Source organism: Aedes albopictus, chromosome 1, assembly GCF_035046485.1.
Source record: "Aedes albopictus strain Foshan chromosome 1, AalbF5, whole genome shotgun sequence".
NCBI lineage: Eukaryota > Metazoa > Arthropoda > Insecta > Diptera > Culicidae > Aedes > Aedes albopictus.
Genome location: NC_085136.1, coordinates 161,796,536 through 161,821,535, shown reverse-complemented (window position 1 = coordinate 161,821,535; position 25,000 = coordinate 161,796,536). Strand labels below are relative to the sequence as shown.

The following is a 25,000-nucleotide window of genomic DNA, read 5'->3' as shown; positions in this document are numbered from 1 at the left end:
CCTTAATTCCACACTGCCCTTACCTTCCTGTTAGGGTATCTGTTGAGCAGATTTTCCCCCCTATGGTTTAGAAGAAAAAAAAAAGACTCCACATACAATGTCATACCCACATCAACACGCCATACTAGGTGAAAGAATAAATGTTTAAAAATGTGAAAGTTCCTTGGTTTTCCATAGGTTGTCCGCGAAGTCCCTCCGATTACCAAGTAGCATGCCGGCCCTGAGACCCATCTCGAAGGGTCTCATGCTACTGAGCTTGTTTCCGAGAGTAATTGAGAGCCACTGTGGCTGCGAAGCAGCCACGTAAGTCTCTGTAGTTACACATTGGCCAGTGTCTCTAGCAGGATCTGACCCCGCTGGTTCGTGAAACGGCTTCCCCATTTCTCGGCCCAGACATTGAAGTCACCCGCTATTACCACCGGCCTTTGCCCTGTCAACGCGATTATCTCGGAAGTATGTTTTCCAAAAACGTCGATGCGGTGACTACGATTGCGGAAAAAGTTCTCAACCGATTTCAACCAAATTTTTTTGAGTGTTCGCTATTCATATGTCGTGTTCTTGAACGATCAACATTTTCAAAAACAAAAAAATCATATCGATGTTATGATTTTTTTCATACATTTTTTGCACGAAAAAATATTTTTTTTTTGTGGAAAAAATCGTCCCCGTTTGGAAACTAAAAACATTTTTTAATATTCCGATCGTTCAAGGACACGACACATGAATAGCAAATACTCAAAAAAAAAAGTGGTTGAAATCGGTTGAGAGCTGTTTCCGCAATTGTAGTCACCGCATCGACGTTTTTGGAAAACATACTTACTTGATACTTGATGGGCTGCAACTCGTAGCGGTGAGTCTACGCCGAATGAAGTATCCACCTCCACTGGCCTCGGTTCTGGGCCAATCGCTTCCAGTCGCCCTGAAGCCTTAGGTCCTCCTCAACTGCAAAAAGCCAACGTGTGCGCGGCCTTCCACGAAGCCGACGACCCCCTCCTGGTTCTCTGCTGAATATAATTTTAGCTTGTCGTTCCTTCCGGCATACGAGCTACGTGTCCGGCCCACCGCAGCCTGCCGTGTTGTATTCGCTTCACTATATCCATCTCTTTATATACCTGGTACAATTCGTAGTGCATGCGACGCCGCCAGATGCCGTCTTTCAGTTTACGGCCGAGTATTTTTCGCAGCACTTTACGTTCGAAGACTCCAAAGGCACTCCGATCAACACGTTGAAAAAATCTCGCTTTTTGTACTCAGCATTAGTGTGGTGCTGACGCAGGTAGTTAACCGCGCGAGTTACGGAAGGTTAACGTCCACGTTTCATGACCGTATAAAGCGACCGGGAGAAACAGAGACTTGTACAACGCGAGTTTTGTCTTCGTTTGCAGCCTGCGGGACCTCAGCTGCTTTCACATACCGAAAAAGGCCCGATTGGCAGCCGCAATCCGTTTTTTCACCTCGCGGGTAACATCATTATTGCACGTCACTAGAGTACCAAGATAAACAAATTCATCCACAACTTCAAACTTTTTCCCACCTAGCACCACTTCGTCACCACTACCACGGCCGGACCGACGTTGAACACCAGCAATCATGTACATAGTCTTTGTGGTGTTGATCGTAAGTCCAATCCTCGCAGTCTCCCTCTTAAAAGGTACGAACGCCTCTTCCACGGCCCGACGGTCGATTCCGATGATGTAGATATCGTCCGCGAAGCCCAGGAGCATATGCGACTTCGTGACAATGGTTCCGCTCCTGTGCACACCAGCTCTCCTTATCGCTCCTTCCAGTGCTATGTTGAACAGTAAGTTCGAGAGAGCATCGCCCTACTTCAGTCCGTCAAAGGTTACGAACGATGACGAAATTTCATCCGCAACCCGTACACTTGATTTCGATCCGTCAAGCGTCGCACGAATCAATCTAATCAGCTTCGCCGGAAATCCATGTTCGATCATAATCTGCCATAACTCGTTTCTCTTCACTGAATCGTACGCCGCCTTGAAATCAATAAACAGATAATGGGTCTGCAAGTTGTACTCCCGAAATTTATCGAGAATCTGCCGCAGGGTGAACATCTGGTCCGTCGTTGATCGGCCCTCACGAAATAAATCCTGCCTAATATTCGCCGACGAAGGACTCCTCAATCGGCCTCAGCCTGTGGAACAGTACTCCGGACAAAATTTTGTACGCTGAATTGAGGAGTGTTATTCCTCTGTAATTCGCGCACTCCAGTCGATGCCCTTTCGTTAAAAGAGGGCAAATGAGACCATCCAACCAACTAGCAGGCAGTTCTTCCTCCTCCCATATCTTCAATATAATACGGTGTAAGAGTTGATACAGCTGCTCACTACCGTGCTTGAGAAGCTCGGCTGGGAGTTCGTCCTTCCCAGCAGCCTTGTTGTTCTTCAGTCCCCTAATGGCTGTCTTGACCTCGTCTAGCGTTGGAGGTTCCACAGCTTGTCCGTCGTCGTTGATTCGAATTCTGTCCGTCGCTCTTCCACTCCCACCGTTCAACAATACCTCGAAGTGCTCTCTCCACCTGGCAGCCACCATTGTCTTGTCTGTCAGCAAGTTTCCATTACGGTCGTTGCACATGACAGGAGAAGGCGCTGTTTTTCTCCGCACGCCATTGACAGTTTCGTAAAATCTCCGCATATCCTTCTGTTGCATACTCTCTTGCGCCTGAGCAATCACATTTTCCTCGTGCTCTTTTTTCTTTTTGCGGTGGACTCGTTTTTCGGCTACTCTTGCTTCCCTATATCGCTCCCTGCTCTGCCGGGTCCCCGACACCAACATCCGGCTTCTGGCAACATTTTTCTCGTCCGTTACTCTCTGGCACTCCTCGTCGAATCACCCGTCTCTAGGTCATCTTTGAGCAGTACCTACCACCTCCCGCGCTGCTGTACTCATCGCTCCGTGGATAGACTCCCACAGAGTGTTGAGATTATCGCTCTCGTTGATCTCACTTATCCGCTCGTCCAGCTTCTGGTGATAGTCAGCTACCGTACCGTCTGCTGAAAACCGCTGGATGTTGAAACGCGTCGATCGCCGGTTCCTAGAGTCCGACACGGTTGATAATCGAGCTCGAAGCTTACTAACTACGAGATAGTGATCTGAGTCGATGTTGGGACCTCGAAAGTTCTAACATCAATTACGTCCGAGAAATGTCGGCCATCTACCAGCACATGGTCGATTTGGTTGCAAGTCTCGCCGTTTGGGTGTCTCCAGGTGTGCTTGCGGATATCCTTGCGTGCAAAGTAGGTGCTACTAAAGGCCATCTCCCTGGCGGCAGCAAAGTTGACTAATCTCAAGCCGTTGTCATTAGTAACGGAGTGAAGGCTCTCCGTACCGATGATTGGGCGGAAAAAGTCCTCTCTTCCGACCTGCGCGTTGGCGTCGCCGATGACAATCTTAACGTCGTGTTATGGGCATTCTCCATAGGTCTTGTCACGACATTCATAAAACGCATCCTTCACATCATCGGTTTTCTCGTTGGTCGGCGCATAGGCATTGATCAGGCTGTAGTTAAACAATTTGCCCCGGATCCTCAATACGCAGATCCGCTAGTTAATCGGCTTCCACCTCATAACTCGCTTCATCTGTTTCCCGATCACTATGAATCCGACCCCATGTTCTGCCTTATCGCTGCCGCTGTGGTAGATGTTATATTTGAACGATGTGTTGGCGACGGGATCCACCGCCCTGAATTCACGTTCACCAGTTTTGGGCCACCTTCTTGTATAGCAGCCACGCACACACCAACTTTCTGCAATTCATGAGCCAAAAGGCTCACTCGTCCAGGTTCATTTAAAGTCCTGACGTTCCAGGTACCGAGTTTCCAATCCTAGTCCTTATTTCGTTGCCGAGTATCGTTCGCATATTCTATTTCTTACTTCATTTTTCGTAGTGTTGAAAGGCTTCGACATGCTACCTTACCGGCACAGACAAACAGACGTAACACTCTGATAATTTTTATCATACACCAAATAAACGTTTTATTTAAAAACTTGATAGTTGGCCACCCGGCCATTCGTATGCCCACTACCGCCACCTAGTTGATGGTTGGCCAAACTCAGTCCTTTTAGCATGAATCGAGAAATGTTCGAAGTTTTACGTCTGTTTGTCTGTGTTACTGGGGTCGCGCTGCCTACATCGCGTTGGTGGGGCTGCCACCTTAGGTATAAAGGGTGAGTCGATAATTATTGTGCCATTTTCAAACTAATGTAACTTTTTTCCTACTTCACCAAAATCAACCAAATTTTGCACAGATTCTCCTTATAGTCTATTGTTTACATATAATGAATTGAGCAGTTATCAGTGAGATTCCGGTCGATATAAAATAATTTTAGCTACCAGTTCTAAAAAAGATGTTGTACAATTACATGCTAAAATCTATAATCATGGTATCGCGCCTTGGAACAATTAATGATTATACACTATCGGATCATCTTAATGTTCGTCAATAGGTTTCAGGAACGGTTGTCAGTGAAACATAAGCTTGGAGCTGGGTGAAAACCAGGCACGATGCGCATAAACAAATCAGAGAACTTTGGAGCCTGAACATGTCCACATGGAGGGCGTTAATTGAAAATGTCGTGAATTTCACTAAAACGCATCCTAAATTTGAACCTATACCAAAAAGTTGAAATACATACATATACTAAACTACTGTAAAAATTTGGTTTCATTTCGTTAACTGTAGACAATTTGCGAATCAGTTGAAGGTAGGGTGGCACAATAATTAACGACTCACCCTTTAGCTGACGCGATACAGCGTTTAATATTCAGCCGCTGGATGCCAGAACAGACGCTGTTTGAGCCGCACCTCCTTGGTGTACAGACGCTCGGGACGTACCTCCTCAATCTAGCTGAAGTCAGAAGGACAACGGTGCCCAGGCTGCACTTCCAGCTAAGCACACAACTCTTAGCTGGCGGTCTTTGTCATCGTTTGACCCGTGGAAGCATGAGGTAGGAACTTGTGAGGATCAGAGCTATGTTGGACGCTCTCCTTATCGACTCACCGTTTTGCAGCCCTTTTGGAAAACATACTTCCGAGATTCAAGATTCCGCGTTTCAAGTTTGCACTACGCGCCCGTAAAGGAGCGAGGCGGAAAACGCTATATCTTTGTTTTACTGCTTGGATCTCTATGCAATTTGACACAACATTCTTAAGAATCCATACTTTAAGATAAACAAATAAAAAAACGATTTTTTGCTCGACCTCAACATATATAACCCCTTAATCCCCCCATAAAGCGTTTACCACTCCTGCAACATAGTCCACAACTATACGAAAAAAGTTACCTGGAATTCAAAGGTTTTTTACAGTAGAATACTTATTGGGATTGTATTTTTTTTTTTTTCTTATTTCAGAAACCATCACAAAGTTCAACAGGAAGTAGAAATGCAATGCAAAGCAAAGTAAGTAAAACAGTAATAATCATTATTCAAACACATTGATAAGAGAAAACATTCACTGCGAAAAAAAGGGTTACTCTGCTACCACACCATAATGATCTACTGCTTAGAACACCTTAATGAACTACCCTCTACCCAGCCAATTAATCGAGCCTTAGCTTCTATGCCCGCAATGATAGCAAGGGACATTACCAACATCACCCAACGACAGCAGTGCATCGCGTAAGATAAAAAGCTGCAAAACCTGTTCCTGACTTTTTTCATCAATGAATGGAAAGTAGTTTCGCTCTCGTCCACTTAATCGCATTTAGGTAGTGTGCAGCTTTCCAACTGCAGCAGCCGTGGCCTGTACCTAGTGCAAATTTCCGAACAACAACGATCGGTTTTTGTTTTGCGGTTGTCTTCCCCTTGATGGCTATTAAAATTGCCGGTTGGCACCGTGGGCCACTGGGGCGACTATAATTCAGCACGCACTGTGTAATGGGGTATTATAACACTCTACCATCGAGTTTCGACAGCTTTAAATCCGCCAGCGTAGGAGAGCAGCTGATTTTAATCAGCTTTGCCTATTAACTTGCGGTTTGTTATGTTGTTTGTTTGTTGTTATTCAATTATCGAGGTTCGATCAAAGAAACCTTATATTACGGTTTGTGATGTGTGCGACACGGATTTTCAATCACCAGGATCCCCGTAAGACCCGTGTAAGAGCGTGTGCACAGCGAGCAAACCGTACCTTCAATGAATTTAAATGCCGCTTTTGACGCGTGAAAGCGATATCATTCCCCATCATGATGTGTACACCATACATAATTCATTGTATTAAATAGATTATTATTTCGCAAAAGAAGAAATTTACAAAGCGTGCTTGTAAAAGAAAAACGAATCAAAATTAGATGATTGATTTACAGAAATATACTTCACGTGAGAAAAGAAATGGGCTTTATCTTTAAAAGGCAAGCAAGCAATAAAAATAAACCGATACAGTTACATAACCAATCCGGAATGCGATTAATCTTCACAATCGTTCTGATCACGGAGAGACCGAAAAGTGTATGGATCTGTATCGTCAAAGTCGATAAGAGGATCGTTAATAAGTTAACCATATTTGAACCACAAAAATGAGACTAAAGCACAATCATTATATGATTCATATCTATACTGCCCTCGGACGCATAAATGTCACATGTTACAATAAAAAGACACGAGAAAAACGCATTTTAAGTTTCAAAATAAACTTTGGCTATATTTAGTCGCAATTGATTGACCTCAACGCAATTTAACTAACAAAACATACATTAATTCATATGTTGACAATATATTTCAAAAAAAAAACGTATCTAAATATGATGTTTGACATAAAAACCTCAAAAATGTCGAAATGTAACATGTGACATTTATGCGTCCGACGGCAGTATACATTACATATACCGTCGTTGGGGGTGACAATGGGTCTGGGGGGTGAGATTGGGTCAAAACGGAGAAACATACAATTTGAAATAGCTCATCAACTATCGATAATTTATGTTGAAAACTTTATATTATTTCAAAGAGGAGATGTTTTTACACGTCATGATGTAGAATAAGATGTTTAGCAATAATGGTTATTTGATAAATTTATGGCTAAACTTATATGATGAAACTACTGGTGAATCACTCTGAAAAAAATTCTCCATCGTAATGTTTCACACGAGTACCTAACCATAAATTTTCTTATAAGTGGTTAGCTTAGGTATTACCTGGTCGATGCAATGAAAAACGCGGGCTGTCATTGTTTTTTTTTATTTAAAAATTCAATATTTTCTACCCAATGTCTAAATATTAAGAATGGGGGTGAGATTGGGTCAGGCAAGTTATCGAGTGCACATAACCTTAACTAAAAATTCAACTTGTTATCCAGTCCCCATTCGACGTTAGAGTGGTGCCATGTTTACCGTATCTTCATGAAAGCCCACTTTTCTTCGAAAATATGTCTAAGCAGTGGCAAGCGGGAGTGTTCATACGTTTAGTGCCTAAAATCATTTATAACAATAAACCCATGCGTTTGGACAGAAGAATAAGACTACTAGAACTCATACAACATTTATTTAAAAAAAAATGCGCTTCAAAGTTATTGCCAGAGATGGTCTAATAATGTGAAATGTTGTGTAACATAATATGTTAACGACCCTCTATCTTGAGATGGAGTGATTTGCTTTGGCAGTATAGAGGCCAATGATCATAAGAGTTTATAGCGGGTTTGGTTAAACATTTCTTATGCAGTATACTACAAATATCATGTTTTTTTTCAATCGATCTTTCAATGCGCCCCTCCCTCGTTGTATTCCTCCCCCTCCTCTCATGGAGGTTGAAACATTAGATGAGGATGGTGGCTAAAAATGGCGATACAACATACAAACGTTATTTTATAAAATTTCAACCGTTTGTTCGGTTGTATTAGCCCTTTTAGGTGGTTTAATCATCTTTTAAAATTACCTAAGTTTTTATTCGTCATGGTTACATTGTATTTTAAGAAGTTTTGCTAGATATGTTCAATCAAATTAACTTATATTCTTAGATAGGCGATTTCGAATACTGTGACCCATTCTCACCCCCTCTAAGGGGTGAGATTGGGTCAATTTTCAATCATTTGTAGTTTAGTAAGCAATGCATATAATGTGATACTTTCTTGCTAAACTATCATTACCAGATAGAAGAGTATACATACCGAATAAAAAGTTATTCTGACTTCAATTGTATTGAGGGATTTGTACAAAAATGCACGCGGCCTATCGCTTCCGAAAGGTACAGCCGCGGTTTTCACTCCCTGTTTACTTCATCCTTATGGGAAATAACATTGCGGCGTTTCCTACGGTGCGGTAGTTCCTTTCGAAAACGATAGACCGCGTGAACTTTTGTGGAAAGCCCCTTTTTGAAACATTTCAACGACCGCGCGGTGTTTACGTTTCAAGAAATCTGACAATATTTGTTATTGAACAAACATTCTTTGAGTATCCTTTTTTGACCCATTCTCACCCCCAACGACGGTATTCCTTTCGGGACGAAGCACAAAAGAGTGAAATCTCCATACAAATGGCTCAACTTTGGCAGAGTTCTTAGATTTTCCAACAAAACAACAATTATTTTTCCTCATTCAAAAGAACCACTCTTTATCTTTCGATTTCTAGCTTTGACTACCTAGATAAATCGGAAATTAATAATATACGACAGATAATACTTTTTCATGTTTTACGGTTTTTGTCCACTTTTTGTTTACCTTGTTGTTGTAAATCCCACAGGCAACGTAAACAAAAGTTTGTTTACACACATACAAGTATAAGTAATGGCTAAATTATGGAAACAGTTTACATCACTCAAAACAAAGTCTAAACAGATGATAAAAATATGCAAACCTGTTATCGTTCAACAGCACAATAGTGCTGGTTCGTCACGAAATGAATATAAAAAATTCGATGAAAGACCCTGAGAGTCTTCCAGAGGCGTTCCAGTAGTGTTCCAAAAGATTCAACCCCCTCTGAAGTTTTCCTGAAATTGTCTTGAAAGCTGCCTCCTGAAACCCCCTCAGTCGCGAACACTAACCTTGCGGGGTTCTTCTTCTTCTTCTTCTTTATGGCTCGATGTCCCCACTGGGACTTGGCCTGCCTCGCTTCAACTTAAAGTTCTTTAAGCACTTCCACAGTTATTAATTGAAGGGCTTTCTTTGCCTGCCATTGCATGAATTTGTATATTGTGAGGCAATATATACATATACACTATGCCCAGGGAGTCGAGAAAATTTTCTCGACCAGAACAATCCGCCGTCTCCGGATTGGCGATCCATAGACTTAACCACTAGGCTAACTTTGCGGGGTTGTTGTCCTGTATACTTGTAACATGCCCTTCCCACCGTAACCTTCCGGCTTTGGCCACCTTCTGGATGCTGAGCTCGCCGTAGGGTGCAGCAAGCACGTGGTTCATCCTTCTCCGTAACACACCGATCTCCTGCACACCACCGAAAATCGTTCTTAGCACGCGTCGTTCGAAATTTTCGAGAGTTTACAGGTCCTCCTAGAGCATAGTCTATATCTCGAGTCCCTAGAGGTCTTATTAGCGTTTCATGGTGCTTTTAGTGCGTTGGTGAATCTTTTCAGACCCCAGCCTCTTCTAGAGCCCGTAGTAGTCTAGGCACCACTTCCACTGATGATTCGCCTTGGAATTTCACGATCGATATTATTGTTAGCCGTCAGTAATGGTCCGAGACGAATTCCTCCACCACCTTGAAGGTATCTCCGTCTATCGTCCTATTACTACCTAGGTCCGGTCGTGTTCGGTTCCGTCTGCCAGCATGTACTTTGTTTTTGACGCATTCACCAACTTTAGTCAGTCTGGTCAGCTTCTCAGGAAAGCCGTTTTGCGTCCATGATTTTCCATAGCTTTGTGCGGACGCAACTTTTGAGCTGGTGAATGACATCCTTAACTTCCCTCAGCGAGGGAGTTAGATCATTTTCGTCCTCTGATGCACTGGCGTCGTCGTTTCCCTCATTGCCGCAGTCTCCCGTGCCTACGGTCTCCACGCCATTCAGGTGCTGATCGAAGTGCTGCTTCCACCTTTTGATCACCTCACGTCCGTCCGTCAAGAGGCCTCTGTCTTTTCCCCCGCATATTTCGGCTCGTGTCACGAAGCCGTTGCGGGATGCGTTGAACTTCTAATAGAACTTCCGTGTTTCTTGGAAACGGCGCAGCAGTTGCATTTCTTCGCACTCCACTTCTTCCAGGCGGCGCTTATCTTCCGAAAGAGGCGGATCTGCTGTTTCCGCTTCTTTTTGTAACGTTCCACGTTCTTTCGAGTCCCTTGGTTAAAGGATAGGCATTAGAGATATTTTTTCAGTCCTGAGCACCCATGGTGGTGCAGAGGGCCGAATTGAAAGATCTCCACCCTGGGATATTGCTAGAGCAATCATTAGCGGAGCCAGCTTTTTCTTTTTTCTTACTCACTCTCCCAAACACGCAAGCGAACGAGCGAGATGAAAGAGGGGGCAAGTTATCTATGGTAATGGGCTGCCAATGCAACCCACGATTTGATTCACGATCAATCGCACCCATAGGCATGAGAGTAGACGGAATTAAAAGATACAAAACTGGTTATAGTCAATTGAAGCTATAAGGGTTTGAAGTCGGTACAAGATCATTCATGATTCGTTCAAATGGTTCAAGTAGCGAACATGGTGAACACATGTCAAGAGGAATCTAATTGGTAATATTGTAAGGACAAACTTATGACAAGGCAATTGTGTGTAGTCTTTTTAGCGTGATTCTCACAGTTAGCTGATGCTCCCGGAGCTAGCTGAGAGATATATCTCTATAGGAGCTGCAGTATGAGCTTATTATGTCCATTCGCGCTTTGTTCATTCTTAACTCTCACTTCGACCCATGTCTTCCAAATTTAATGCTCCTGCTTGTCCACCCGGCTTCGGCAGAAGCAACAAGAGCGTATGCATTTTGGTACGACGCTATTGTCTCTCAAATTCTGCATGTCGAAGATGTGCAAAGAAAATCGCCATGAACGAACGTTTATAAATTAGGATCTGGAAGGGAGTTGAATTGAAAACGACGAAAAGTTGCACCTGGTACGGTTTGGCCCTAGCGCACATGGAACCGGCACGCGACGGCGACGACACTCGCTTCAACTCGACAGTAGCAGCCAGCGTCGTCGTCAGTTGAAGGTGACTCACAATAATAATTATTCTACATCTACCTATAGCTGGTAGACAAGGTAACAAGCGGAAAGCGAACGTTTTTGTGCGATGCGAGTCCTTTATTTTCAACAAATAAGCATTCGTCAGCAGATGTTGACTTTTGTTCCGGAGCAAGTAGGGAAAAGATGTTAAAATCATCATTCGTCGATGGTTGCCTGCCGCAATTTCGCAGAGTCAAGAGAATAAATATTGCAAATCAGAAGGGTGCGATTTCTGACCGACCACCACGGACTATATATGGCGCGGATGGTATCTAAGGTTAACGAACCCTATTTCTTAGATCGAAATCATCCCCAATAGCTAAATACACACGTAGTGCTAAGAGGGAGAATTTAGGGCACGAAAATGAAGGGAAAATGAAACCCCAAAAAGGTGGACATATTGCACGGAAACAGGTCGCATAACAGGCCTCAGGCCAACGCAGGATAACGAAACATTCATATGTCGTTTTCCACCCTCTTGTTTTGTTTTTGTATTTCGAGCATGCGTCGGAATAGCTTTTTGGATATCCGCCCGGAAGTATTATGGTGAGATATTTATTCGTTGTTTGTATCCCTTTATACCATTATTATTAAATTTATTTGTTCAACATAAAACTAAGGCATAATCAATTATAATACGTCACCATACTCAATTTGCAAATTACGTTCTACTTGGTCAGTGACTCCATCATGACCGCTGTGCTCCTCGCCTTTTGTGTCAACCCTTATGGCGAACACTAATCTTGCAGGATTGTTGCCCGGCACTCTTGCCAGATTTGGTCACCTTCTTGATGCTGGATTCGTCGTAACGTATAGCATGCTCGTAGCTCGTTTTTCGCCGTCATACACCGTTCTCCTGCACACCACCGAAGATCGTCCTTGATACTCCGGACAGACATGTGATACGACTATGATTCCCGTACAACGGTACGCAGTGTTAAGAAAATTATAGCAAGAATGTCTTGAACGAAAAGAATTGTCATTCTTTTCAAGGGTAATTGTACAGTGTCAGTGTAAGTAGAAGTTTCTGCAGGCCCTCATCGAGCATGATCGGTCTCACCGGTTTTATCTGGATCCCATAGGCTTAGTCATCCACTAAAGACGCACCTTTGTAAGTATTTTACGACTCACATTATTGGCAGTCGTCATTCGTATACGACTTGCTCCATCCTCAATGTATCCCAGTCTACTTCCTAGACGAATTCAGTCCCGTTCCGCTCCGCTCATCACCATGTACTTTGTTCCAGACGCATTCACTACCAGTCTGACCTTTGTCGTTTCATGTTTTAGGCGGGTGTATAGCTCTTCTACCGTTTGAAATATTGTGAAGATAATATAAATGTCGTCCACAAAACAAACAAATTTACCGGTTTTGTAAAAATCGCTGTTAAGTTCGGCTCGTGGCATTACACCTTCCAGAGCGATTACGAAGAGTAGGCATGAGAGTCCGTCAACTTGTCGCAGTCCACGGCGTGATCCGGATGAACTGGATAGTTCACCCGAACACCTTACGCAGTTGTGCACACTGTTCATCGTTACTTTGATCAGTCTGATCAGCTTTCCAAGAATTCCGTTCACGTTCATGATTTTCCATTGCTCTGTGTGCGTGTGGTCGATACTGCCGTATGTCGCTTTAAAGTCGATGGACAGGTGATGCGTTGGGACCTGGTATTCACGGTATCCGAAACCATTCTTACCAGTTGCTTTGTTGGTTTTGAACTGATGGCGGGCGTTCTTAACTTTAAATATCCTTTTAGCTTGGGAGTTGCATTATTTCCGTTCGCTGTGCACTGATGTATTTGCATAGCCTTGGTCTCCCGTACCTATTTACGTTCTCTACACCATACAGGTGCTCATCGAAGTGCAGCTTCCATCTTTCAATTACCTCACGTGCGTCCGTCCATTAGGAGGTTCTCATTTTCATCCAGTCTTGCGAATAATCGCGACCATCACGAGACAATCACTTCAACCGCTTTCTGGAGTCACCCTTCCCAAGGTGATACGAACCAGATAGCATGTCATGCCTGGAATGACAAACATGTTGTGGGTTCCACCCTTCACAGCTTTGCAGCGATAGCAGTTGCTGAGTATGCTTCAGGCGGGTTGCTAGAGAATCAATTTCTCTGAGCAAAGATGCATAACGGGCGAAGTGAGAGCGTTTGCCGTAGCCAGGGCGAACTGCGTGGTGCGCTCAATGTGTGCGTTTAAACTGAGCTATGCAAAACGAATAGGATTTATGACGTAGTACCGTGCTTGTGATAACACACATGCATAACTCACATGAGCCGTATCCAAGTCAGGATGATTGTAGCAAAACAAGGGTGACCGGGTGACTATGATGGGATTCTGTCTTTTCTGGTGTTAGCGACTGTAGAGAGAGCGAATCAGAAACCGCAGAGACAGGGTGATACAAGTTTGGTGTTTATCAGCTTTTTTGTGACTTGTACGCTGATGCTTCGCGACACTGTTTTCATCCCTTCGGCTCTCTGCACGTAGCCGTTATGGGATGCATTGAGCATCTGATAGAGGTTCCGTGTTTCCACAGCAGTTTAATTTCAACATTCTCGGCTTTTTTTTTTCTCCCGGAAGTGGCGGAGCTGCTTTTTCCGCTTCTGTTTGTACAGTTCCACGTTCTGCTAAGTTCCTTGTTGCAGCATTACTGCCCGCGTTGCGAACCAACCATTTTGACGACTTTGTACCACGTACCAAACGGTACTCTCGGTTGTGCTGCCTCCAAATTCCACGTGCATACTTCTATCGCCTCTAGATTGTACCGAGATGGGCATCAGTATCGTGCATTAATGACGGAGAGTTTTGGGCGCAGTTTGCCCTTCAGCAGATAGTGGTCAAAGTCGATGTCAGTGCGCGATAATGTTGGAGAGCTGCCATCCATCAATTAAAACGTGATCGGTTTGATATTCAGCCTGATAATGTGATCTGCAGGTGTAACGTTAAGGGCTGCTGTGCTGGATGAATGTGCTACGTACGAATAGCCGTGTTCTTGAAGGACGTAAACTCAAAGAGACGTCGTAGATCATTTTCGTCTGCCAGCTGATGGACGCTGTATTTTCCTTTCGTCAGTCTGAATTTCTACCCCTTGTCTATCTGAGCATTTGCACTATACTTACCCCATAGTTGTCCCAGTATCGCCGAGGAATCATTACGTGGCGTCTAGAGCTTTTTTGGTCGCTGCCTAGTCTGATCTGATGCTGTTGCTGCAGCATCTAGTATCGATGATCTACTTGTATGAACGCTGCTTTCAAACAATCACTAGAAACGGCAGTGTGTCTGCCATTCATGTCCAAAATGAAGAGTTTTTTCCTTCGACGAAACATTCGATAATGGTCTGTTGTAAGACTACGTAAGAGAGAATTCGATTGCTCCTGATTTTACAAAAACGAGGCTGTTTGTATATAGCTGCTAGTGCACGAAGACAGTTTCTCTTGTGTGTTTTCTTGTTGTTGCGAGTCCCAACTGTGATACCGTTGATCTCTGGTTGGCCACGAACTCTGATGTCGGCTTGTTGCTCTCACCAGAGACGAAAAAAAATTCTATGCAGTCAATGTGATGTGCCGTTCTTTCAGTGGTGACTGGATACCGAGCAGCACGATGGGTAGAACTTTGATTCACCGAGAATTCTGATGACATCATTGAAGAAATTGTATCTACAAGTAGGTGCTTTGAGTTGACGATATGTGCGCTCGATCTGCCCGTTTATTTGCTTGCAGGTGATACGAAGTGGTACGTAAGTGTGATTACGAGCATCCTTGTTTTAGTGTGCGGAACAACTCGGATTTAAAGTGTCTTCTACAGTTTGTTGTCACGTTTAGAAAACCAAATCGGGAGATCCAGTCGCCGACGCAAGCACGTGCAACGGTGATCGCCTTCATGTTAGGTAGTGAGAAGATCTCAAGCCATTGGGTGAATTTGTTGAAACGGTGTACATAGGGTTCATAGGGTCTGGGTCTATTTCGGCAAGGGAGTCCTGTTTTGGGCAATGATCAACCAATCGGCTTCATTTTTTGGTCATGGGTAAATACATACAGTATCTAGACATTTGCAAAAATTGAAGTCAATTGGTTAAAAATTATAGCAGCAAGTTCCCAGAATAGGTCCCCCTGCCCATGGTCCCAGACCCTATTATCTTCAGACGGTGGAAGCAGGCCGATGAGATTTATGTGGGTTTGCGCAAACCGGTCGTTCGGGTTTGAGGTCATGGCTAACGGAATCGTGTTCTCCCTCTTATATGCTATGAATGCTTCTTCCACGCCCCATACACAACCGCGTAACAATGGTTTCGCTCCTTTGCACTCAACCTCGCCTTTATCGCACCTTACAGTACTATGTTGAAAAGTTAGAAAAAGAATCGCCTGCATAATCTGCCAGAAAGTGTACAGGAAACGTAAGACCTCCGGGACGGTTTACAAGCCAGCAACCATTGGCCCATAACTTCGATAGTCCTCAACGACATTATTGCCACCTCGCATACACATCACCTTACCCGAGATCATCAGCAATTTATGGGCTTCGTGGCCGGGCGGTTAGAGGCGTCAGTCGTCTGGCCATTTCGTAAGGCTCGGAGTGTGGGTTCGATTCCCGCTCCAGTCGGTGAAAACTTTTCGTCAAACGAAAAAATCTCCACTTAACCACTGATTGTTTCATGTGTTGTCCGTTGTCTCATATTTGTGATTCTTCAGTCTTTGCAACCTCTGGTTGATGACTGTGTAGTATCTTTTCTTTTATCGGTGGCCAAAAGGTTAGGCCACCGATCCGTGATGCCCGAAATCACTCCGCGGGTCACCGTCAAGCTCTCGTTCTCCCAACCGAGCGTCAACTGCGGTGGTTAGAAACCGGTGTCAAACTGTGTTGCTCGACCTATTCGCTAAGAGGCTCGTGTCGTGTCTTCGGTCACCCGCAGCGATACAACGCTAACGCTGTGTACCACAAGCGCGCTTTTTTCATGGTGCGTGTACTCAGAACACGACGCGACCGCTCCCGGGTGTATAAATAATTAATAAATTGTTGCTATTTAGAACTTGCTCTCCTCTACTCAAACGCTAACAGAAAAAGGCCTTGACCCTGGAAGCGGCCGATAGCACTTTGGGGCTCAGACCGGTCCCCGTCTGGCAACTACTCCCGGAATCAATTCTTTTCAGTCCAAACCTGGAGAACTAACGCTCAGGTTACAGAAGCAAACTCCCTTCACTGTCAGTCTACGGCCAAATTTTCCACCAGGGTTTGTTGCTAGATCCACCATAAGGGGTTTATTACCCCAGCAGCCGGTTCCATGAGAAGGTACCCGAGCAGGAAAAAATAACTGACACATAACTGCAGCATACCAAAGCCAGGTATCATACCAAGACAAGGTATTGGTCGGTTATCCTGGTGTGGAAAATAATTTATTTAGGTATTGTGTTGGTATTGATATAATACCTCAACGAGTTATTGGTTTGGTGTTGAGGACTGCTTGAGGTATTATTCAATTATGGAAAAATCACTGTTTGTATGGAAAAATCGTAGATTATTATTTAGGTATTGCCATACCTGATGTCATTATTTACGTGTTATGCAAAGAATACACACCAGTTATTATTTTAGGTATTTTACCTCTTATGCAGGGCTTATTAATACCTCATTCAGGTTGTAGGTATTCGGTTTTCCATACCTGAGTTAGGTATTCTTCAGCTATTTTCTCCTGCTCGGGTAGGGAAGTTTCTAAGAATAGGCCGATGTACTCAATGGGGTCTATTGTACGTTACCCAGCTTCTACCATACAAAATGTCCCATGTCTCATGGCAATAGTTCGGTTAAAAGCAACGCCCAATGCTAAACGTACTGTGTTTGGCCAGGCCGCCACAAGATGGCGATAGTAAGCAAACGTCAGGCAGGAGCAAAAACGACACCAGCGCCGCAAGTGGTCAATCGACCTACAGGGGATGGCCAAAATGTTTGAGATAGGTAACTTTTATTCGCTCACAAAAAAAAATTCAACATGCTGTATCTTTTAAATGAGTGCATTAAAAATTCTAAAATTTTGACAGTTTGTCAACCTATTATATGTGCATCATTGGGCTCGATTGGGGAATCTTTCGCGAAGCTAGAACCGTTCTCGTGAAACACTATTTTTTAGACAACCAATTTTCGAAATGTTATATCTCCGAAATCAATGAACCGAATTGAATGAAATTTTGAACGTTTATCAACAATATATTGATACTTGATGCGACATTATAAAACGTAATATTTTCTCATGACGAATAAAGTTATACCGGTTTGAAATTTTCACCCATATAGAGGAAAATAAGTCAAATTTACAATACCACACAAAAAATACTAAAAGTGTTCTCCCTTCAATCCAAATAGGCTCTAATATATCTAATTAGAGATATCTTGAGAGCAGAAGAAAAAAATCTTTGGATATCAAAACTAAAATTTAATGACATTGATGTAAAAAAATTATATTTTTTCGATAAAGGCCCAAAAAGTTTTAATCCATGATAACTTTTCTGAATGTTAAAAAAGTACCAATGTTTTAATAACTCATGAAGCACTAATATATTGTGGGATAAACCAAATGTTCAAATTTTTATTCAATTCAGTTCACTGGTTTCTGAGATATGACTGTTCAAAAATAAGCCTTCTGAAAAATAGTGTTTTACGAAAACGATTGTAGCTTCGCGAAATATTAAACAATCGAGCTCAAATTTGTACCAATAATGCACATATAATAGGTGAACAAACAGTCAAAATTTGGGAATTTTTATGTACTCTATGAAAAGTTACAGCATGTTGAACATTTTTATGAGAGAAAAAAAAGTTGGCTATCCCAAACATTTTGGCCACCATCTGTACTACCAAATATTTGAAACAATCGTTAAAAAGGTGATCGATGGGAGGCGTTGAGAGTGTGACGGCTGTTTCTCTGTGTGTTTAACCTGTTTGATTTATCAATTATGAACAAGATCACATGCAATTCTCTTACGTCAACTTGTTTTAGAACTCAAATTATTTAGGAATAAATATGAAATATTAAATTTTCTTTGAATAAAAAAATGTCATGTCTACTAACACTCATTCTCACAGACTGTACACGCTAAGACAAAACTTCACATCATTCAGAAAAGCATTATATTCGCCTTATGGATTTGAAATGTCATGTACCCATCGTAAACATTCTATAACATTCTATAGACTCTATGTACTAAATTCATTAAACATTTTCGACCTATGATTGAGTAAAAAATTCTTTGTTTTTTCGATCGCTGCGTGAAAATATACTCTTGTAATGTATACTTTCTTTTAAGGGTGTATATCCAAACAAATTGAGCACTGCACTCTGCACTGCACATGTTTGTTTTACCGCTCTCTGCTCTTTTTATCTCTCCTGGTGCGTTTTACGCTCTGCTGCTGTGTGAGCAAGCGACGCGCAACCGAAACGAACCAAACACGCTCCCGCAAAGGTGGTTCTGTACGCCTCTGCGGACGCTCCAGCGCTCAGATGTGAGACGACGTTGACTGCGAACGGAAGTGGTTACATACGCTGAAACGCGCGCGCGATTTTTTTGCTATTCGTCGCCGGGAAAATTTTTGCACTGCAGCAGAGGCCAGGAGAGACACAGTCGCAGCCTTGATGGGTTCCTCCATCTTTCGTTTTTGCCTTGTTCTTCAATTTGTAATTACATGTCGCGTTACCGTCACGGGGAGCGTTTGAGATTGTGCTTCGTGTGGGAAAACTATTGTCATGTGAAGAGCACAGTGGATGAGGAGGAAAATTTGAAATAGAAGTGATGTGCTGAGAGGAAATTTTGCGGAAGCAATTTTTATTATCGCAGACTGAATACCGGACTGAATCTGAGAGCATCAGCAGTGTGAGGAAAGGCGTTTTTTGTGTGTTTCGCAAACTCGGGGTCACTTTGTTCCGAAAAATGCTCGATGCAGCATTCTTACTTTGAGAGAAGAAAAGTGTTATGTGTGTGTGTGATAGTGTCCAGTTAAGAAAAAGTGTGTAGGACGTGCATAACTCGTGCACTTCACCTCCAGACGAACGATGTGCATCGCGCTTCGCTTCTTTATACCTTAACCTGATTTGCTCCTACGCCGGAACAAAGTAGGCGTGCAGTTACTCAACCAACGCCATTGTCGGTCGCATCCAAGTTTGAATCAAATCACACAACACGAAGCCGGTCATCTGCGGTCCGCAGCCTACTTGGTCAACAATTTGGAATTTGCCAATATTGTAAACGCGGCTTCTTTTTTAAACAATTTGCAGAAAGAAAACAACAAATATACAAACGCGCGTAGGATGTTGATGAAGCGGATGATGTCATAAATTTAAATTCAAAAATTTGCTCAACTGCACGGAGTGGTAAACACAGAAGCACCAACAAGGTTCAGTTAATTAACACACCGAAGAAACCCAGCGTTGTGTAAAACGATTGCCTCTAATTGGAAGCAACAGCGTCGCGTAACCATTGCATTGCATTCTTCTGCAATAATCTGAGTATGGAAATTATGTTGTCAGTGCTGCACAAGAGAAGAAAACAAGAGTAATTTTCTTCAAAAGAAGTGTACACAACTAGAGTGATTTATGAACGTTTTCTAGGTAGTCCCATGTGTTAGTGTGCTTTTATGGTTCTCTGCTTTGGTATCGTTTTCGACACTTGAGCCTTTTGCTCCGGCTAATAAAACACACAAGCCAAATGAGATCTTTTTCGTGTGTAGTGGTTGTAAACAAGGATTGAATGTTTGTGTATTCCATCAACGTGTTTTAAAAGTGGTTTTACACCTTCGTGTTTCTGTGTGTGAATAAGTCGTAAAAGTAAAAAAAAAAATCCAGATCAAAGTGGGCTGGAGTCAAAACAAACAAAGTCTGAGCAGCTAGACCATTACCTCCGATTGCTTTGATTGAAAACCACAATCCCACCGAGCAACCCGGCACAAAGCAGTGCAAAATGGCTGCCACCTTCCTTCATGAAGGCCCAATTTATCACTGTCATCGGTATCGTGCTCATACTGTCGTTATTCAACTGTAGGATGATTTAAGCATCAACGGAGAGACTTGTCTCGTGGAAGATTGTATTTAGATCCGAAATAGCATCAGCAAAATTCAAATCGTCGCTTCGTCGCCGTTTTGTGTGAGCGTAACTTCCGGACATTGAGCCATACACGTTTTATAGCCCTGTATGAAATAAAAAGAGTCGCAAACGACGCTTGGACGTCAGAAACGGCGCACAACAGTGTGTTCACTGGAAGCAGCGACAAACATAAACAAAATTGCGACGATCGCGGGACCGCCCGCGAGGAAATAAAACATCGCCACAAACCGCCACCATACCAGCCCTGCCGTACTGCTTCGCTCCGCCAGCCGGTGCATTGCAAGCAGCAGCCAGTCAGCAGTCCGCTATCGGAAAATATTATTCGTTGTCAAGATTTGCAAGTATGTATTCACTTTTGGTTTACCTTCATTTTTATAGCGCTTTGCGACGCTCAATTTATTGTCATGTGGCAATTTGTGAAACACGAGCACCTCGCCCGTCGTTTGTCGAGTTCCGCCAAAATTGGCAACTAGGGCAATGTCGTTAGTCTCATTTTAGGTTTGCTATTTGTAATTGTTATTTTGTATTACGAGATATCATTCGGATTGGAGGAAAAGTTAGGTGAGCTTGGTGGTCTCCTGATTCTAGATTCAATCCTTGGCATATCATCTTCCTCGTACTTTGTAACTATGTATGGTAAGTGGGGGCAGGATGGGTCACCTAAGAAATGGATCCCTATAACTTTCTGAATATAAATCGCATTTCTCTGTATTCTACCACGACTCTAAGATACACTAGTCAGCTATGATATAAGAGTATAAAAAGGTTATAAAGTTTGAAACCTGCGTCTTGACAAACAATTTTCAAAACATGACCCATCTTGCCCCACCTCATTTTAACGGGGGCAAGATGGGTCAGCTATAAGAAAACTCGATTTTCCTCCAACAAAAAATACTATATCTTCAAGTTTTTCTCTATACATCTAAGCTTCATAGACGTACAGATTACATGAAGAAAGTGTTGAAACATATTGGTAGATTATTCTCAGAACTAGAAGATTCATAAACGGACTTTGAAAACCTATATTTTTTGAAGGAAAATTTAAAAAATATGTTCTCAAATTTTCAGTGCTCTCATCGCTTCGATAATGTAGGTCACAGAATAGCCTTTCCATGAAAAATAAAACATTTTCAAAAACTATGCAAACATACCGAAAAATTAGGGTGACCCATCTTGCCCCGTCTACACAATACACGTAGTCATATGGAATGTATAGCATAAGGAGTTTAACGAAAAAATATTTTATTTTTTTCTGTGCGAGGAACGTATAGAATTTTCAAAACAATATACCACTTTTTTGTGTATCCCCGTCGTTCATCTGGGAAAATTATTGAAAGATTCAAAACTTATATTGTGCGATTGAAAACGGTACTGACCCATCTTGCCCCCTGACCCATCTTGCCCCCACATACCATATCTACTTCCTCCCTCTTTCCTATATCTCCAAGCTATTCACGTTCATGTGTAGAACCAGAAACGAGTTGAAAAGCCGTTTACCTTCCTTACAATTTTCCAGCACGGTATAGTTATTCCACAGACTAGAAGACATAACACTGGCAACGTGGACCTTCTAATAAACAGACATTTCCACTCTGATATCCCAACTTGAACTTGTGCCGACGCAGAGAACTCAACAGTCTACTGTGGACAAGCGATTACAATAATCACTTCCTCCCCACATTGAACTGCAGTCTGACGTAGTATGCGTCATTTTCGCCTGAAATGTGATCTATTATCAACACTCACATACTGGACATGCTTGTTGGCACTTGTTGGTCTCAAGTAGTCTCAGTGGCGCAAAAGCAGGCAAACGTACTGTGGTGGACGAGCGTTTGTACCATCACTCCCTCCCCTTTGCCCACATTGACTTGCGTTCTGACGAGGCAGGCGTCATTGTCGCTTACAACACACATCTTCTCCTGGCGCTGCGTTCCAACTGGAATATAGCCTGCTTCTCAGCATATTTACTGAGAACGCAGCTTGTTCTGAAGGCTAAAATTGTCGATTGCACCCTATCTGACCCTATCGACAATCTGTTTCACCACTTGCTCCGATCCGTTCAAAATCCAATCACCCAAATCGACACACCGACTTCGACACCTCCAGAGTGCACTGCTTTGGATTTGCATGCCTTGCACAGCACATTTATTGTTGAATTTCTCAGAAGTCAGGTATGGACGGCGGACAGTCCGTCGACCGCAACCGCGACCACCGCCAACCGCATTCAATAACTTGGCTTGGCGTGCGAATTTTTGACTCCCTTTCATCGCTGCGCGCTGGTGCCAATCAGGCATCATCATCGCCGGCTGACCACAAAAGTAGGTACACAACATTATAGAAGTTTACGTGGTCGGCTCTGCTGGCTCGGCGGTTGGTTCCCATGATGCGGCCGCGTCGTCATGGGGCCTCGTCGATTTGGTCGTGGTGGACGTGGATCGTGGTCAGCGGTATTGAGAGGCAGAAGATGAAAAACAACAGTCTCTGCTCTGACAAGACGATAGAATGTGGATGGAAACTATCAATGGAGAGATACGAGTTGAAAATAGCTCTGGTTTATTACAGCAACGAGTTCAGTTCGAAGTGGTGGGTGGGATTATAGCTGACGAATCGGCGTTATTTTTAGATTTCGCTTGTCGAGTATTAGCATTCTTTACTTTGTTGTTTTGTTTACGCTATCTCCATTTTTAATTGAGCCTTTTATAATTTGAATTGCTAAATAGCTCTATTTATAGAATACTAGCTGTCCCGGCAAACGTCGTATTGTGAATCTTAAAGAAAGATCCTGGAGAAATCTCAGAAGCAAGTCCTGGTTAATCTTGGAAGGAAATGGTATCCTAGAAGGAATTCCGGGATCAACCGATGAAGGAATTTCGGCAGAAATCTTAAGAAGATCTTCTTGAGGAATCATAGAAATACCTCCTGGAGGAATCTCAAAAGGATGAATTCTCACGATAAGGAATCCCAGGAGGAGTTCCTTGAGAAATTTCAGAAGAAATTCCATGAGGGATCTCAAAAGAAACTCCGTAAATAACCCGTGAAGGAACCCCTGGCGGAATTCTCAGAATCTAAAAAGGAGGAATTTTCTAAGGAATTCCTTGAGAATGCCAGCAGCGTCTCCTGAAGTAATCTCAGAAGGAACACCTAAAGTACTCCAGAAAGAAATTCTCGGAAGAATGCTAGGAAGAACTCCTGGAGGAACCACTGAAGAATTAAGGAAGGATCCCAAAAGGATCTTTTGGATGAATATTATAAAAAAAAAAATACTGGAGAAAACCCAGAATAAACTTCTGAATGAATTTGTGATTAAATTGATGAAAAAATCCTGGAAGGAATTTCCGAAGGAAATTTGGAAGAAAACCCTGGCGGAAACCTTGGTATCCTGGAGAAAGAAATCCTGGAAATCTTCAGGGAGTTTTTTTAGAATTCCCCAATTTAAGAATTCCTTTTGCCATTACTCCAAGAGTTTTTTCTGAGATTCCTCTTGGAGTTGCTTCTAGAATCCTCGAGCAACTCCTTCAAATATGTCTCAAGGAGCTTCTTCTGGGATTCCGTCTTTTGTGATTTCTCCAGGAGCTCCTTCTGGGATCCCTTTAAATGTTTTTTTAGGATTTCTCCCAGAGTTCTTTGTGGGATGTTTAAGATTGACCAGAAGTTCCATCTAGGATCCCTAGACGAGTTCATTCTTATATTTCTCTAGAGTCTAGACTATAGTATCTTGAAGTTCCTTCTGGGGCTCCTCAAAAAATATCCTCTTTCTTCTTCTGAGATTTCTTGAGGAAAGCGCTCCTCAAGGAATCTCAGGAGAAGGAAGAGGATATTTTTTGAGGGGCTCCCGAAGGAACTTCTAGATACTATAGTCTAGAGAAATGTAAGAATGAACTCGTCTAGGGATCCTAGATGGAACTTCTGATTATTCTCTGGGATTTATCCAAAAGATCCTTCTAGGACTCCAAGATTTCCTTCATGAGATGACATTTCTTGCGATACGGAACTCTTGGAAGAGTCCCAGGCATATCTGTTGGAGGAATCTCAGAAGGAATTCATTTACGAATCCTGGAGCTTCCGAAAGAATATCAGATAAGAATTTCAGAAGAAATCTCTGGAGAAATCTCTGAAGTAGTGCTTGGAGGAGTCCTGGATGGAACCTCTTAAGGACAAGGTATTTGGAATACATAGCTCAAATTTTCTCGAGCACAAATCTAGAGAACCGTCAACGGATCTAGCTGAAAATGTAACTCAATGTGAGCAAGCATCAAGTTACATTTTCAGCCAGATACGGTTGACGGTTCTCTAGATTTGTGCTCGAGAACTTGGAGCTATGAACTCCTTAAGGAATCTCAGAAGAAACTCCTGGAAAAATCCCAAAAATTCCCATAAGCGAATTCTTGGAGGAATCCCGGAACGAATTATTGGAGGAATCTCAAGAACGAATTTCATTGCAGGATTTGACAATTTCGCTGGCAGTTTGCCCCGACTCAAAGCGAAATATCTTTCACCCGATTCATATACCTGATTCGAGTTCAATTTTCGTTTAACCTGAAATATCTACTGAGATTACTTCAGGAATTCCTGCATTCCTTCATTCTCTAGGAATTCCATCCTAGATTCTTTTGGAGTTTGGAGAGTTTTGGAACGTCTTCAAATTTGTATTTGGTTGCTTCCAGAAGGTATGTTACTATTTTTCTTTTAATGACGGAATAATAATCAAAATGTCATTTAGCTACTCTACTCGCATGCCTTAAATCAAAATGGGATAAAACGCACCATTGAGTGATTG

General features: G+C 42.8%; 1 protein-coding gene and 1 long non-coding RNA gene across 4 annotated transcripts in view; one reads left to right on the top strand and one right to left on the bottom strand.

Annotated features, from left to right (window-relative positions):
* The window catches only part of LOC109427678 (ras-GEF domain-containing family member 1B), a 167,624-nt gene that overhangs the window by 10,040 nt on the left and 132,584 nt on the right, over positions 1-25,000 (top strand). For 2 of the 3 annotated variants that reach the window (XM_029861993.2, XM_029861992.2), the window contains exon 1: positions 18,613-20,564. Coding sequence is in view for 1 of the 3 variants with exons in the window: in XM_062845688.1 (XP_062701672.1) it covers positions 5,371-5,418 (48 nt within the window). In the remaining 2 variants the exon portion in view is untranslated. Of the gene's footprint in view, positions 1-5,370; positions 5,419-18,612; positions 20,565-25,000 lie in introns of those variants that run through there. The other variant, XM_062845688.1, reaches the window with a different exon arrangement.
* Positions 1-25,000, bottom strand: part of LOC134285238 (uncharacterized) — a 227,301-nt gene that overhangs the window by 89,114 nt on the left and 113,187 nt on the right. The window lies entirely within an intron of this gene.